Below are 18,215 nucleotides of genomic sequence, written 5' to 3' on the forward strand. Positions count from 1 at the left end.
TACAGAGAAACGCCGGCCAGGGCACACTAAAGAACTGAGGGGTAGAACTCTCACTGTTTCTTAGACTGGCAGCAGGGCAAAAGTCACCCCGTAACTCCCAGGCAAATGTACTTAACACCGGACAACTAGCGAAGACTCAGAGCCTTCAAATAAATAGGGTCGTGTAAAAACGCCACCCCTGTTGCAGCAGTTGTATGCTTCACCCAAGTACGGGATTAATCACCAGGCGCAGAAGAGGGGAACATTACTGAGGGAAGTGCTCCAGCAGTGCGCTTTCCGATATCCTTGACAAGGAAACTGCTTTCCAGTCAGTAGCGCACGCTTTCCCACCCAGTCTCGGCTTGGCTGATCGGAGCTGTTAAACTCCTCCTCGATAAGTCCATTGAACAACAGTGGTCATGCACACCTTGACTTCTGACGAGAAAGCCCTCTCAGCCAACGGCGCTCACCTCCTCACCTTTAATCATGGCATCTGCTTCAAAAAAATCTCCCGAAAACACAAGATGACAGACCTTCCTGAATCCCTAGGCTACTAGTCCGTCGAACAGAGATCACCAATGGAACTTTTCACCTCATCTGTACTCAGCACGAACTTCACTGCATTACTCGAGCACAGGTTGGAGAGAGTACTGAAAGGGGAGGTGACAGCTGGGCCCCTTGCGCCAGGTTCTTCGCCTCGTCGCCAGTGTTGTAATGAAGACTCGTGAACCGATGGTAAGTTAACTCTTCTTTATTGATGTCACCCTACTCTCCACACTGACAGGAATAAGTCACATTCCATGGATGACTGGGGGGAAGATACCAAGTGGCTGGGGCAGGGAGGGGGGAATCGATCGTACCACTTTATTAAAGTTTGATAAACATGCGTAGGTTACAACACATCTCCCTTTGAACCAACAAAGCATTTACCATCCCAGCTTAAGGTACAACAGGGTGTTAAAGGAAACTGGGGTAGGGATGGAAGTAAAAACTAAAATCATCGACTGCTCGTGCATGAATTGTATCTGCTGTTGCTGAAATGGTAAAGACTAGTGCGCAAAGCCACCAGCTTTGTGACATCAAAGCCTCAAGTCACTTGGCTAAGTAAGTCAAAAGTACCTTGTAAAAAGATAATGCCTTCAGCACTTTGCACCAAATATGTAATTCAAAAAAATAAGGGGGCATGAAAGGGGCGGTACCTCTCCTTAGGGAGAGCCAAACCAGAGATGAGCCAATAATCTGGCTCGGCTCTTAGAGCCTGTGCACTAGCCGAGCCCTGAAAAGAATTACTATGTAAATCACACAACAGACCTCATGGAAAATATGATGCAGTCCCTGATATTTTTAGAACCACATTATAGTCTAATAAATCAAACACAATAGGTTTTTGTACAACTGGTAATCTGAACTTTACGGAATGTGAGCTTTGCCATAGGTGGAGGTGCTTCATTTGCTCCCGATGCCATTCACAGTATGTCTGCTTGGTTTTCATTATGTCCAGGGCTGCAATTAAAACAAAATAAACAGTAGGTGTTGTGCTTTTTTGTGCTAGCTGGATGTACGTCAGTACATCGCGATCTTTTAGATCGCGGTACTATACAACGCTGCCATTACAACACAAGTCGTTACATTGACTTGCGTTGGTGTGTGCGGATTGAGGATTATTATAATTTTATATTCCAACACCAGCCCACGTAACAGTAGGGAAGGTGTTGGAATATAAAATTACAATATTCCTTATCCAACAGCGCCATCCAGCGCAAGTCGTAGTAACGACTTGCGTTGTAATGGCATCGTTGTAAAGGTACTGCGGTGTAAACACCGCAGTAAACGATGTTTCCCGTGCTAGCCATAATCCCAGCCTTTGCAACAGCTCGCAAGGAGTCAGCAGGTTAATGCCACTCCATTTATGAGACGAGGTTTGCAACCTGTCCCCTTGTGGCATGAACCCTTCAACCCCAAAAGGAGCAGCTGGGTACATTCCACCGCAAAAATGTGCTTCAGCCAGTTTTTTTTGTACATATCAGGCTCCAAGTGTTTTTCTTACAAGTGATGTGGTTGCAAAGATGTTTTAAATACTCTGCACAATATATTGCCTTTCTCGTAAAAAAGTCATAACACTTTTATGGAGTTCCTTTAAATTATATTGCCCAACTGTTCACCAAACTAAAACTTAAAAAAATATATTATTAATCAAATAGGCGAAACCTAATGCATTTACCAATGATTGTTTACCTTTGTGTCTCTAGCTCTGGTTCACATCTTTGATAATATCCCCAGTAAGCACAATTTCGCACCCATGCCCTCTGTCTAATCCAGAAATTCACCGAGATATGAGCTAAGTCCATCGAACGTTTGTGGATACCCTACAGCCCCGCCATGAATTACAGAAGAATGTCTGTCCTGTCCAACTTGCATCCGGGCCAGTTTGTTGACACTGGTGCACTTCATTTTCATGAGTACCTAGGATGAGTTCTACCCTGTTGTTTCGCGAGACATCCTTAGCATTTTCAGACATTCTAATCTATGTATTCTCCTAAAATTTCCACCAGTTCTTCTGAAACGTGCGACAGGCACAGTCTTGGAAACCCAAATAAATTCCTCAGATTTACAGATCCGCTTCTATTAAAGGGCGTAACCCTACAGGGGAAGATTTACAAACGTATTTTGTGAATTCGACCCATGATCTGAATATTTGAATTGCCGGATTCATCAAGTTGACAATAGGAGACAAATAACCAAAAGTGGGGATTGTAGCCCAGGAGTTACATTATTTGCTTGTTACTTTTGCCAGAATGCAGCGAGCAGGGATCTAGGGACTCAATGGAAATTGTCTTTAGTCAAGGAAGGACTACAAGAACGATTTGATGTCAGTCTCCTCCATCTTGACTAATCATTGAACTCTTTTTTGGAATTAGTCTTTTAGAATGATTTTATCTGAACATAATTTCTGATGTGCCAATCTGTTGTTAACAGCTCAGTATTATGGAGAAGATGAACATGTCCTGGTGGATAACAAATGCCAGTGTGTGAAGGTGACTTCCCGGTTTGTCTCTTCAAAGGACAATCCATCTGAAGAGATCCTTGAAAGGAATATCAGAATCATGTAAGTTAAAGAGCTTGTGGCGTTGTTTGTCTCGGCAATACTATTTTATATTCATAAATATACGTATTTATTCATAATGGGTAAATGCATATTATTGTCTAGTAGCACCAAATATGGGTTCTGATAGCATTATTAATCACAAAATTAAAGTGAGAGTGTTTTGTCAATGTAACCAGAAACCTGAGATGGCTTTGTTGGGTAACACTGTACGTTTGAATGAAGAATATAAGTTAAATACTGGACTATAAAGTTTGGATATCTGCAGTAAAATGAAAGTAAAATACAGTTTATGCAGTGATGTGGAGTTTTTATGTCGTTTTGTCACGTGAGATGTGTGAGAAGCTGATGGGTCTAAGGTGCATTTAACCATAAGCCCTGACTATCTTTAGAATATTCTAATCAGTTAGGGGAGAGAGTAGCTGACACCCATTCGGCTTCCAATCGATAGACAAATGATCAGAGAGGAATGGATCACTTGTCCTGTTGCTACCATGGTCTGGGGTTCTGGCCTTCTAAAAAACCCTAATTCACATAGTAGTCGTAGGAGCGGTATATCTTGATTGTCTGCTTTAATCTGTTACCTGTTACGTGAACAGCATCGTTTAGAATATTCATGTTCAAGTTTTGTTTAGAATCCATGAGCTCAGGAGTGTGATTTGGAGCTATATTGATCTAAATGGACTGTCATGCTCATATATTATGTATTTATTAATAGACTCTGCGCTGGGAGAAATCCACATGTCACCATAATTATGTCATATCCACGAATTATAGAAAATGTATGGGTGTAAAAGGAACCCTGTAAAATATGGGGCTTAAAATATCGGCTTTTATGAAATAAAGCATCCAAACCCATAATTAAATACATTGATGATTCAGCGCTTAGTTCCTGTTCTATACAATCTGCGGAACGGTTAAGCTGCCGTTGTGAAATCGCATGTGTTTAGTTGTATGATATAGTATTTCTACAGTGTGCCTTGGCCAGAAGGATAGGAGTGAAATGAACCGGGTTCATGCAATAGCAGAATGGAGTACAGTGAGTTATAATGGTAAAATGACACGTCTGATGTTTGCAGAATGACTCCTTCAACAACTGTGCCTTTAGGCCTTGCTCAAGGCAAGAAGTAAGGGCTGGAGTCTGATATTTGTAAGCCCGGATACTGGATGATGGAGGTTTTCTTAACCCCAAGAAGCATCAGATGAAATGTTCTCCTTGTCGGTGGGTCTGCTCTTACTAAGTTCCTATTTTTACTGAAATATGGGAGTTGAAGGATGCGGGGCCCAGCTTTTTGCGTGGAATTTTGAATGACTTTTTGCTCTCTCCATGGAGCCATTCATTAATGCTCTGGAAGCTCAAACTAAGATTGCCCCTATTTTGCATGAAGGTAAAACTCTAAAAATTACCGCATATGCGGATGACTTAGCTATCTATACCACCAATGTATCGGATGCACTAATGGGGATCACGATAGAAGCTAATAATTTCGGGATCATTTCAGGTTATAAATTAAATATAAATAAAACACAGGTTATTATGAATTATCAGGCCAATGTACCTGTGCAGGGACTATGTCAATCTGCAGTATATCTAGGGGTAAAGATATCATCTAAAATTGATCATATAAATTCCCTAAATTACGATCCTCTATTAAAAGAAGTTACAAATCTTTTGAAAAAATGGCACAAGATCCCATTAAACCTCATAGGCCGTATGAATCTGATTAAGATGAACATTTTGCCGAAGTTCTTATATTTATTTCGCTCCATACCTTGCCGCGTCAATAACTTATTCTTTAAAAAATTAGATGGCATTTTAAGTAGTTTCGTTTGGGGCTATAAGAAGGCTAGAAGGTCTATGACAATATTAAAACTCTCATATGAAAAGGGAGGTTTGAACTTCCCAGATTTTAGAGCTTATTTTCTCGCTTCTTTTTTAGGCCGGCTGCGTAGCCTATTTGCCCCTAATAATCAATATTTTTTTCACCAATTCATGCTTGGTGGTTATTCAAAACAATTCCTGGCAAAAGTTCAAGACCCAAATTATTTTAAACGTGTAAAATTTAAGACTGCGAGAGATGCCGTATTCATATGGAAACAGATGTTGACCAAGTGTAACACTTCTTTTTTTCATAATGAACTGCCAATATGGGACAATCCCGGGCTTCCAGATATTTTTAGAGATAAAACTGGTCGAGAATGGGCTAACTTTGGTATTCAGACTTTAGGAGACCTGTATGGTGTTGATGGTCTCTTACAATTTGAAACACTGCAACTTTTGTATAAACTGCCTGAAAAAAATGAGATACAAATACATTCAAATTAGGGACTACTTAGGAAGAAAAATGAATTTGATAGAAATTACAAGTTCAGATATATGGGCCTGTTTTTATACCGTGCATAGAAAGTCATTAATTAGTTTGGGATATAAGTGTCTCAGTCAGAATAGCTTTGACGAAGCTCCTAGACTGGCACTAAAATGGACTGTTAGCCTAGGATATAATGTGACAATCCAGCATATCTCTGTAGCCTTAGTCAACATCACTAAAGCCGTCCAGTCTTCCAGCCTGAAACTTCAATCGTACAGAACGGTTAGCCAACTGTATTACACTCCACAAAAAATTTCCAAATGGACACAAAATAACTTTAATAATGCCCGTACTAAATGCTCTAAATGTGGTCTGGTGGCAGCAGACCTCATACATATGATATACTCATGCCCAACACTAGCTAAATATTGGGAGGATGTAGAAAATATTTTAACGCAAAATCAACTAATTAACTTTTCACTCAATGCAGCCGCTGTACTATTGTCCATATACCCGGGTAGCCCTATCTATAAAGAACTGCTAAATATTACACTGGCTTGTGCCAGACTTGTGATCGCTAGGGCTTGGATTTCTCAGAATCCTCCTCATATAACTGAATGGTGGACACTGGTTCTTGAAATTTACACAATGGAAGAAGCTATTGCTAGGAAAAGAGGAATTAAAGCAAAAAAAAAGTTTGCCAAGATATGGGGGAATTTTCTGCAATGTTAGTAATGATTTGGATCATGGATGTTCTTTTTGTTCATGGCTTATTAATTATTAATGACCTGTACTGTCTACAATCTACTTTTCTTTTTTGTTTTTTAACTGTTGTTTGTGTGTAGTATAATATGAACCTGCACCGAATTGAATTTGATTTATCTTACTTTTGATTAATTCTGTATTTGGATATGATATGCTAATCTCCTTGACTTGCTTGTCAAATAAAAATTTAGAAAAAAAGGAATTTTGAATGATATGGACAGCCAATATATCTCAATCAGGAAATAGCGGCATATCACGTGTCTTTACTCCAGTCAGTAGCTAAGCTTCAAAATGACAAATCCCTGCGAGTGGAGCAAGGACGATCTTGAGCAGTATAGCAGGGAGAGTGTTCTCACCGCTGAGATGCAAAAGGACTAACTACTACTTAACCTCTTGGAAGTGAGCTGCTGAGCACACTACCTTATGTGTTTATGTAAGTGAAGCTGTTGTAAGGGTGTATTGGTGTTCGGGGCGACATGTACATTTCTCAAAACCTATGTCGTAAAGGGCGTTTCCTGTTCAATTTCTGGGAATAGTTAACCATCAAGTTGTGTATATTAGAAGGAGCTATTTAGTTAAATGTTGATCTGTTTTGCTGGCTATCATCAGCAAACTAATCATGCAAGATTGTTTTCTCTTTTCTTTAGTGTTCCATTGAAAAGCAGACAGAACATTTCAGATCCAAACTCCCCACCGAGGACGAACTTTGTCTACAAAATGTCAGATTTGTAAGTATAGTCCTTTTCCATGGGTCCTAAAAAATAAGTGGGGGAGAATAATCATGTAGCAGTATGCAAGTAGCATCACAGTGCATGAAATCATGTGTGGCATCACAAGAAGTGACATCACAATAAGTGATATCAGATCTTAAAACCTCACACGTGTTTAGCATGTCTAATATGAGTGTGTTGCAAGATTTAACAAATGAAAGTTGATCAGTACTTATGTCTGTGACTTGAGTTCCCTGTTTGAAGAAATAAATCGCCCAAATGTGAATGAATTTTGGTGTCTTACTAGCTACAGTGGACAAGCCACTAAGTTCTTCAAGCTCGGCACACAAAACCTGGTACCAGAGCAAAGCACATTTAATGCATTGCATTAATAATGCTAGAATTAGGATTGAGTTGTAGCCTCATTCAGACAATATAGAAGGAAAAGACAGATTATTACTAAACCAACCTGTCCTTTTGATTTGTATAAAAAGGCTTCTGATGTTAAAGTAAAAATAATAAATTGTCGAACGGCGTTGCACAAATAGTTTCTGCATTCTTTACCAGTATCTTAAAGTCAAATTAGTAATCATCAGCCTAACATGTCTTCTCTGAAAACTAGAAATATAGCTAATTACATGGAGCTAATCAATCAGTCAACCCCCTGATAAATCAACAAGGAAAGATGAAATTTGATCTACAAAATATTCATCATGCTTGCTCAGTTGGTCTAGATGAGGTATGTTCTAGAAAAGATGTACAATTGGAAAACAATTCTTTGTTATTTCCTGTCACGGACAAGTCATTAGTACGAATGTAGAATGAGGCAAACCCAAGGCTAGCTGGTCTATCCAGTTCGATTTTTCTTAACAGTTCTGCAGAAGACATAACTGGTTCCATAAATCTAAGTCTATCAACCAGCAAGATCCTGAAAAAAAAGTAAATCATTCAACTTGGATTTCCTTGAGTGTCTTGGTGCCACAGTGAAAGCACATGGGGGCAGATGTATCAACATCCGTGTTTGCGATTCTCAAATAGCGATTTTTTGAGAATCGCTATTTGAGAATTGCAAAATGGGATGTATTTAAAAATTCGCAATTCTTTAGCGAATTCTTAATATTTCTTAATTGTGATTAGCAAATTGCGATTAAGGAATATCTTCTCATTCATTTCTATGGGCCAGGAGGCCCATAGGAATGATTGGGAAGTCATTCTGAATTTGCGATTCGCAATTTGAGAATCGCAAATTGAGAATAATTTCAAGGGACCAAGGGCACGTATGTGCACCACATGACACCTTTACAAATGCCCAAAAGTGCATTTGTGAAAGAAATTGCAAATTACCGCCAACTTGAAGTTGGTGATAATTTGCGATTTCTTAATGAGAAATCGCACAACTTGGGTGCTTCATACATAGCATTTAAGGAATCGCAATTTGCGATTCCTTAAATGCTTTCCCAAAATGAAGGAATCACAAATTTTGCGATTCCTTAATTTTGCGATGCAATTTTACTCATACATTGCATTTTGCGAATTTTTAGTCGCAACCGCTGCTTTTTGGCGAATCGCAGCGTTTGCGACTAAAAAAGACGGTTGATACATATGCCCCATGATTTGAAATCTGAGAAGTGAGATTTGCAAGTTGATATTCTTCAGAATTTAGTTACCCAGGTAGTGGGAATGGATGTTAATGAACTAATTCATCCATTGGGCAAAGATAGAAGCAATTCTTCCCAGCAAAACCTGTATGTGATCACCAATAATAAATAAATTAGAAAGCCCCCCAAGCATCTTAAAGTCACTGGCTGATGAGGTAATAATAATGACTTGTCATAATAACGAGGGAACCAAGTCCACGTTGCCTCATTCCACTAAACACAATGTACCTCCAAGGTACATTTTTTTTTATTGTTTTCATATTACCAAGCAGTGTTTACAAATGTTATCAAATCTGCACAATCTGATACGATAAACAATTAGCAATTGTACATAGAACAACAGTACGTGATGATCAGCATATTAACAACTTATCTAAGCTAAAATACAGTAGGAAAGCAATGACAATGACTATACATCAGCTTTAAGGAGATTAGGATGTTCCCGTAGGTAGACAGTAAAGGGTTCCCAGAATTCAGAGGGCTTAGCAGCTGTGGGCTGTTCTTATGCATACAACAAAAAATTGTCCTGACAATATATAGAGTCCAGTATCCGGCGGTTTGCCGTAGGTGCTTTCATGCTGTCCCAGTGCATTGCCACTCTACGTTTAGCTAAGAGTAGCTCTATGGCAGCTAACTTCTTTTTGGCAGACTTCAAATGTGTTAGATGCCCCAGTAGACATGATTGTGGCGTGCATTCTAGATTATAATTCAAGATTCCTCTTAGCATAGATATTACCTGTTCCCAGAATATCTTTACTTTGCTACAGTGCCATGCCAGTTGTCCAAAGTCAGCCAGGTCAGTTCCACAGCGTTTACATCTTGCGTCTGCTCCCAGGCCATGTTTATAGAAGTGAAATGGAGTGTTGTAAATCTGGTGTAAGTATTTATAATGAATAATACTTAAATTCCCATTAGGAGTGAGAAGTTCAGTAAGTGCAAAGCCGGATTGCCATTCGTCCGCATTCAATGGCTTATCTAACAACAGATTCCACTTGCCAAGTGCTTTTTGGGTGTTAGCCCCAATTTCCCTCTGTAGGGATTTATAAAGTCTTGTTCCCATGTTGGCATTATCCGGTGCACCTATTAGTAACTGTAGTGTTTCTTATGTGGGTGGCTCATTTGGGTATGTAGGGTAGAGTTCCTGGATAGAGGCACGTAGCCTATGGTATGCAAATTGGAACAGTAGCATTTGATCACTCACATATGTCAAATCGGTCAGAGTTATGAACGTGTCATTGGGGTATAGGTCACCCATCACTGTGATGCCCACCTGTTCTAATAACTTAATAGCTCAATTTTCTTGTGTGACAGTGTAGAGGCATGTTTGGTACATAAAATTGAGTTTTGTCTGTAAGATGGCTAATACGTTTCCATGCCAGGGATATAGTGCATATGGTGTTGATTTCATGTTTTGTCAAGTGAGGTCGGTGATGCGGTAAGATATGTGCCAGTTCAATGGGATGGGCGTCACCATCTTCTACTGCAAGGTGTAACATATATCGGATCGGATGGAACCAGTAAGGTGGGTACTGCTTGAGCGCATAGATAATATAAGTATGGCTCAGGCACTGTAAACCCGCCTGAGGTGTATGGCAATGTCATCATGTGTAGACTTATTCTGGCCTGTTTCCCCGCCCATATTAATTTAATCAAATTTGTATGGAGGCATTTAAAAATGGGGGTTGGTGGTGTGATAGGGATATTAGTAAAAAGGTAAAGCAGCTTAGGAAGGACTACCATATTTACAAGGAAGATCCTATCTGCTAAGGACAGAGGAAGCGTGATCCATCTGAATTTTAAGGCTGTATGCGCATATTACTGACGTAGTTTAGAAGCGAACGGTTCCAATGCAATAGAGAATAATAGGGGGGATAACGGGCATCCCTGCAGCATGCCGCGTTGTATTGGTATTGCATCTGATATATGTCCATTAACTTTGATACACGCAGTGGGTTTAGTATAGAGGAGTTCAATCTAGTTCATGAACATAGGTGGGAGTCCAATGTGCTGCAGAATAGTAAACAGATAAGTACATTTGACCGAATCAAAAAGCTTGGCTGTGTCAAGGAGTACAGCCACAGCTTTCAGCTCAGGATTGAGTTGATGTAAGAGGGCGAATATGGTACGAAGATTATGTGTTGTAGATCGGGAAGGTATAAAACCACATTGGTCAGGCAAGACAATAGTTGTCATAAGTGGTTGTAGCCTAGTCGCAATAATCTTGGCCAGTATCTTAGTGTCCGTGTTTATTGAAGATAGTGGCCAATATGAGTCAGCCGCCTCCGGATTTTTATCAAGTTTTAGTAATGCTACTTTTAGTGCTTCGCGCAGGGTTGGGGGAAGAGTCTGATTATGATATGCCTCATCATACATTTCTAGCAAATATGAATGAATTAATTTGGAATATGTTTTGTAAAATTCACACGTATAGCCATTGGGCCCTGGAGTTTTGCCATTCGGAAGTGTTTTTATGGCAGCCTGCATTTCTTCTATAGTGATCGGTTGTGCGAGGAATTCACGTTTACCGTCGGACAGCCACGTCAATGCAATATCCTCAACATTGTTTAGTATTGTCTGCATGTGTGCCGTGTCGCGTGTTTTATATGTCGCCATAGGTGTTCATAAATGTGTATAGAATGCTGTCTGTGTCATAATGCGGTATGCTATTGCCATCTACCATTTGCAGGCCAGTATGCTGCTTGTGTTCTAAGCTTACTTTGTGTGCGAGTATGCAGCCTGGTCTGCCTCCCTCGCCCATCTTGCGCACTGCTTGGCGTTTTGTGATATATTTCAGTTCATCATCTGCTAATGCATTGTATGCGTTTATTTTGTCTCGAATGTTACCCAATATATCTGCACTTCAAGTGTTGTCATATTCTATTTCCAGTTTACGGATGCGTGCCTCCCATTGCTTCAATTGTGTGCAAATGCCTTTAAGGATCCCTACAGTGGTGATGATGCAGATGCCACGCAAGGTCGCCTTAAAGGCTTCCCAAAGGGTGCCTGCACTATCTACCGATTGTTTGTTGGTTGTGAAAAAGTCTTCTATCGCTGTGTGAATTGTTTCGGCGTAGAGGGGGTCCAAGAGAGAAGTAGCATTGAACTGCCTTATAAATGGTGGTGGAGTGCATGTCTGGACTTGGAGGGCTAGCAGGACAGGTTTATGGTCCAATAGCGTTTTAGGGAGGTGACTGACATTCTGGGCCCATGTGCATGCTTGTTCTGTGACCAACCAATAGTCAATCCTGGACCAACTATTATATACAGAAGAGGAGTGGGTGCTTTTGTGTGTGTGTGGGTTACGCATACGCCATATGTCCTACATACAAAACTCTGTCATTGCGCTTGATATTACAGCAGCGGCTCGTTAATGATACTCAGCCGTGGTATGTGATCTATCACTTGTACTATCAAGTGTCACATTCATATCTCCGCCCCACAGTAGCTCCATAGGGGGGACCCTCCGTATCCTGGGGCATACATTCGCAAAGAAGTCAGGGTCATATACATTTGGGCCGTATGTATTAATGAGGCCCACTTTTGTACCACTTAGTATGCCGGTAATTATGACTTATCATCCTTGCGTGTTCGTCAATGTTTGCTCCAGCGAGAACTGTGTGCCTTTTCTAATCAGGGTCATCACATCACACGCATATGCAGAGTAAGAGGAGGACAGTACTAATTCAGCCCATCGTCTGCCGAACCCATCCACCTTGCTTTTGAGCAAATGTGTCTCTTGGAACATGGCTATGTATATGTGGTTCCTGTCTAGGTATGTAAAGGCTTGCCTGATTTTCCCAGGATTATTAAGACTCCGCACATTCCAGGTAGCGAGCTTCAAGGGTGAGGGTTAGTGTTAGTGTGCATCAATGTTCCTCCAGTTATAATGATTTAGATATATCAGAGTGTTGCTTGGGTCGCTTATTGGTGGTGCTATATTGATCATAATTATACACTTCTGTGTGCTTGTAAGTTGGGAACGACAATTGACAACCGTACAGTGGCTTGACAAAGTAAATTACATAACTCTCGAACCATCCCAACCATACCCGCCACCCACCCATCCCACTTCATCATCCCAATTACGACAAAGACAAACCCCAAAAAAACAGGAACATTTCCTTCCCCCTCCCCTGAGAGAATCTGAAACTTGTTGTGGGACACACAGAGTGGCAGGAGCTGCCAGCTGGAAACCCTGGTGACGATAGTCACACAGGGAGCGCTCAACAACACAGAGATATACTCTGTGCTTCGGAGCCCACTATCTATGCAGGATCTGGTTGATTACCAGTTCTAGTCTGGTAGTATAATTGACGCTAAAGAGGACAGAAACAAATAAAAAGAAAGTTGAAAAAACATTATAATGAGTCATACCGTTAATTTCTCTGGAAACCTGGAAGGGTAAGGTCCCATTAAACACTTATCTGCAATGTTAAGCGGTTACTACCACATAGTTCACTTGCTCACAGCAGTGTTTGGGCAGCAGTTCTGAACACAATGCTCTGCTACTCAATGTCCGAGCCCCCATTTTGTTCCTCTTTCTCTCCTCTCTGTGATTTCCGGCGTGGAAGTTGGGATCCCCTCCGCTGCAAAAATTTGAGTACACCCTTCGTTTTGTTGTAGATTGTGGTTTTTCCCCCATCTGATACTCTCAATCTTGCATACTGGATATTTTGCTTTCTTAGTTTCTTTTTAACGGACACAAATCTTTTCCGGGCTTCCTGGACAAGTTGTGTAAAGTCAGGATAAATGGAAATATCGTTACCTTGATGTTTTAAGTGTCCCAATTCTCGAGCTTTGCGAGTGCGGGTCCCGGTAGTTTAGAATTTTTGCAATGATCAGACACGGTCTGGCTCCTGGGGGCGGCGGCGGAGCGAGGGATCTGTCAGCTCTTTCAACAATGAAGCAGACGGAAAATGTGTCTTTGCCTAAGCAAGTTATTAGCAGTTGTTCTATATAATGCTTCATGGGCCCCGTGTTGGTCGTCGCGGCTATGTCCATAAGGCATATGTTGCTCCGGCGAGAGTGCGCCTCTAAATCTTCAGCCTTTGCCAGCAGTGCTCCAAGGTGCTTGTCCATTTTCCCTTGTTTAGCATCCATTTGTTGATGGGTATCCTCCATATCCGATATATGATGCTCTGCCATGTCCAGCCTTTCAGTGTGTCTATCCAGGCGTTCAGACATTTGCTCTACAGGAGTAGTTAGAGAGCCTATTTTGCCATCAATGGTGGAGAGGAAAGTTTGTATCAAAGAAAACATGGCTTGCACATCTCCAGTAGCAATCCCACTGGTTGTTGACATCCTCTGTTGCACAGTGTGGTGGTCATCCGAGTCAGTCTCAATTGTTTTTTTTGGCTGTTCAAAGTTGATTTTGGTTTAGTTTCTGTCCTGTTTACCCATGATGCAGTGATGCAGGACGTTCCAGCCGGTACAGTGCGTGGGGCTGTTGGCAGGGTGGACTTGGCGATGCATATTTTCAAAGTTCTGTGCAGCAGGAATTCATCCACTCAAAGCACCCTATCAATGAGGTAGCAAGGGAAGCACAGTGAGGATTGCCACTCCAGGGCGCAGTGCGCCGGCGAAGAGGAGGCTCAGCTGGAGGCACAAGGCCTTCAGCGTCGGTAGTTCGCCGGGATCACAGATTTTGAGGTTCCAGTCTCATGTACCTCAGAGCGGCGTGGTGTCTAAAGGTCGGAGCAGTAGTCTGACGTCACTCCGAGCCAAAGGATTATAGCCCTGTCGATATGCGCTCTATGGGTGTACTGCAGCGTATGCAGCACAGGGTATCCCCCACCCAGGGTGCCGAAAGGCAAGCACCAGGCCCCAAGTAGTCCAGCAGCGATCTCCTCCCAAGGGGCTAAAGTGATCTATGGCCACAAGGTAAGTTTATATCGGTTCCATGGGGCACGATTCTTGCAAAAGAGTCGCTATTACTGCAGAGCAGCCCAACCCAATATGCGGCATATTTAAGGCGCTCGGTTTAACAAGCGTTCGTAGTAGTGTTATTTGTAGTGCCGGGCTAGTGGGAAGAATAGGAGACAGCGCAGCGGGAGAGGAGTAAGGAGGTTACCGGAGTCTGTACCTGCCGCTGATCATAGTCCCAGGTTGCTTTAGCGATGGCGCCGCATGTAGGGCACCACCGCTGCCAGCCACCACACCGCCTCTCAGCCCCGCAAGCAGGTAATCGAACTCAGCCCCAGGCGCGCAACACCCATTGAACTCACCGGGCTTCAGCCCCCCCCCCCCCCCGTCGTTTGTGGCAGCCCGGGATGAGACAGATCCCGGGCACACACAGCCGCACCCGAATGTTTCACGGGTCTTTAAAAGACCATTTGAATGTTAATTAGGTCTTGCAGTTGTTTCACCCCTTCTAAGAGCCCCTGCAGCTCAACTCTTAAAGGTTCAGCCCCCCCGAAATTTTTTCTTAGCCCCCCCCCCCCCCTCCCGAAATTTGGCTCTAGTTGCGCCTCTGCTCAGCCCCCACAGTAGGCAGTAGTGAACGCAGCTTTCCGCTCGCAGAATTTTTTTTCCATGGGTCAGAGGTCTGGTCGGAGCCTCTAGCGTAGTCTCAGGGGTTCACATCTTCTATGTCCCGACCTGCTGCAGGACAGAGCTATGTCCGCTCACATGGTATAGGCCGAGCCTCAGCGGAACCACTCCAAGCTTGTTTCTGCAGGTTTTGGGTTACCACCGATTGTAAAAATCGGCTCAGTAGAACGGGATGACAGTCCGATTCATCAATCATGTATATCTGCCACAGCAGCGGGATTACGGCGCAGGATAATTGGAGGATAGTTGAGCGCCCAAAGGAGCTCGCTTAAGCAGCGGCCATGTTCAGGCATGGCTAGCTCCACCCCCACCTCCAAGGTTATTTGATCAAGTACAAAGGGAGTTGGTTAAAGTGACAAGTTATCAACATTACTGTTATGTAAAATGTGCATTTTGACTTAACCTACATGCTTGTTGTGCAGGTACATAATCCAGTGGATGTTGAGGAATTGCCGTTACTAAAGACCCCCACAAAACTAATGAATAGGGAGATGTGAGGAACATAGAAATGGAAATACATTTATAAATTTAAGTATGAAGGATTCCTGTAAGGAAGTGGCTATTTGCCTGGCTGCCAGACAAAGAGTTCATATTCTGGTGCTATTTAGCCGGACATAGGATGAATACCAGAGATAATGTACACATTAACCGGTGGCTGGATAAATAGTGTGAAGAAGGTGTTTATTTAACTGGCCATGAGGAAAATAGAAGGAACTCCAGACAATTATGCTAGTGTGGTGGTCAAATTGTAATAGGGATTCAGTATGTGTGAAGAATTAAAAAAAGTGCATATGTAAGAGTTCAAAGGGTTGTACAAAGATAAGTGCGTGAATTCAGCCAACTTGTTCACAGATGAAAAAACATTTAAATCCGTTTTAAATGAAAACATTTATGTTATTTGCAGCAATCAAACTTCTGTTTCAGAAGCTACAGGATATGGCCCACTGATATGTTGCATTGTAGTCTATGAGTATTTGGCTATCTACAAAGAATCATGAGTATGGTTTTAGAGCATGTTACATAAACATAGCTGCCACGTTTTTTGATTGCTTCTGTGTGGAATTTCCATGACTTCCGTGTTCTTTGGAGTGACATTCTACAGCCATATGTGTGGCAATTTCGACGGACACATCTTTTACTGTGTATAATACAGTTAATCGCTGCCATAGTCAATATGCTTTCTCAGTTGAAGGATGGGATTTTGTAGCACTATAAATAGACAAGTCACTATTTTCTACTTTGAAAACCTGGAGTCAAATCTGTCTCACTTGTTACACACGGAGACATCTGCAGAGAGAATGAATTAGCCAATTGAGGGTTCACAATGTAAAACAGTTCATTTCGCACTGACTACTTGAATTTGCATTAATCGTTCATTTAGGGCGTAGCATGTGATTTTATATGTGGTTACTTGAAGGGCAAATACCAAGAAAAACAGAGACAGAATTATTTGTTCTATTTAACCATGTCTTTCCTGCGCCTGCCCTCACTCACTGCTACTGTACTCCATAGAGAGCTCTGCTGCTGAACTCACCTGACTACCAGGGCAGGTTGAGGCTGAAACAGCAGAGCGCATCTGAGAACTGGTGCCATGCTGGAGGTCGCCAGGATTCAGCCTGTCTGTGTGTTGCCCTTCATGTTTAGGCTCCCTAAGTGCTCTACTGCAGGCAGTTTTCTTGTGGTGCTTGCAGGCTCTGGTGCGATCACTGTCACACAGCCATTTGCTCTGCTTGGAGGGCTGTGTAGTTGCTGTTGAAGCTAATTAGCACTGTTAGAATGTAAGCTCAACAGCCAGCATTGGACTAGACTAGAGGGCTCCCTCCACACATGACTGGAGGAAGGAGGGCAGATAGGTTTACAGCTTGATGATTTAGAAGTCAACAGCATCCAGCGGCTGGGCAGTATGTCCAGGGACCTGAAGGGACTGGCTTGAGAGAAGAAAAACCATGTCTGGAAGCTTTTGGGGAAAATATTCTGTGCTGCTGCAACTGTCCAACACCATGACCACCTGCACCAGTGCCACACATAACACGGGGGCATGTGGCGCCCCATTTTGGGAATATAAGCAGAGCTGCAAAGCATATACCCCTCCTCTGTGCCAATCATTAGGCGTTGCATGCCAGAAAACAAAAAGGCACCACACCGGGCGATGTTCAGGATCCTCTTCTTTTCCCTCAGATCGTATTGACTCAGAGATGCCGGGCCAATAATTCATTTACTGAAAATGCTCAGCTGAACACCATCCATTTTAGGACATCCTTATTACTCCCTACTCATCCCTACTTCTCACCCATCATCTCTACTTCTCTTCCATCATTGCTACTTCTCACCCCTGCTTCTCATCCCTACTTCTCAACCATCATTCCAACTTCTCTTCCATCATCCCTATTTCTCTTTTCCGGTTCATGTCCATGATCCCTACTTCTCACTTCTTGTCCCTGCTTTTCATCTCTACTTCTTATCCATCATTCGTACTTCTCATCCATCTTCCTTACTTCTTAGCCAACATCTCTGCTTCTCATCCCTACTTCTCTATCAACATCCCTACTTCTCATTCATTATCCCTACTTCCCATCCAACATCCCTACTTCTCATACATCATTCTTACATTTCATCCACCATCCTTACTTCTCATCCTTCTTCTCTGCTTCTCATCCCTACTTCTTGTTCATCATCCCTACTTCTCATACATTATTCCTACTTCTCATCCATCATCCTTATTTCTCATCTGCCAACTCTGCTTCTCATCCCTACTTCTCTATCATCCTCCCTACTTCTCATTTCATCCCTACTTCTCATTCACCATCCCTACTTCTAATCCATAATCACTACTTCACACCCATCATACTTACATCCCTTCACTACTTCTCATCCACCACCCCAACCTCTCATCCATCATTCTTACATTTAATCCACCAACATCTCTGCTTCTCATTCCTACTTCTCTAAATTCATCTCTTCTTCTCATTCATCATCCCTACTTCTCATCCATCATTCCTATTTCTAATCCCTGCTTCTTATTCCTACTTATCATCCCTACTTCTCATCCACCATCCCTACTTCTCACCCATCATCTCTACTTCTCTTCCTTCATCACTACTTTTCACCCCTCATCCCTGCTTCTCATCCCTACTTCTCAACC

The 18,215-nt window shown here is 42.2% G+C and overlaps 1 protein-coding gene across 2 annotated transcripts in view; it reads left to right on the forward strand.

The window, feature by feature from the left end:
* Positions 1-18,215, forward strand: part of JCHAIN (joining chain of multimeric IgA and IgM) — an 80,993-nt gene that overhangs the window by 22,348 nt on the left and 40,430 nt on the right. For both annotated transcript variants that reach the window (XR_015309344.1, XM_086961774.1), the window contains exons 2-3: positions 2,956-3,085; positions 6,804-6,884. Coding sequence is in view for 1 of the 2 variants with exons in the window: in XM_086961774.1 (XP_086817900.1) it covers positions 2,956-3,085; positions 6,804-6,884 (211 nt within the window). In the remaining variant the exon portion in view is untranslated. The remainder of the gene's footprint in view (positions 1-2,955; positions 3,086-6,803; positions 6,885-18,215) is intronic.

The sequence above is a fragment of the Lissotriton vulgaris genome, chromosome 3_1 (assembly GCF_964263255.1).
Source record: "Lissotriton vulgaris chromosome 3_1, aLisVul1.2, whole genome shotgun sequence".
NCBI lineage: Eukaryota > Metazoa > Chordata > Amphibia > Caudata > Salamandridae > Lissotriton > Lissotriton vulgaris.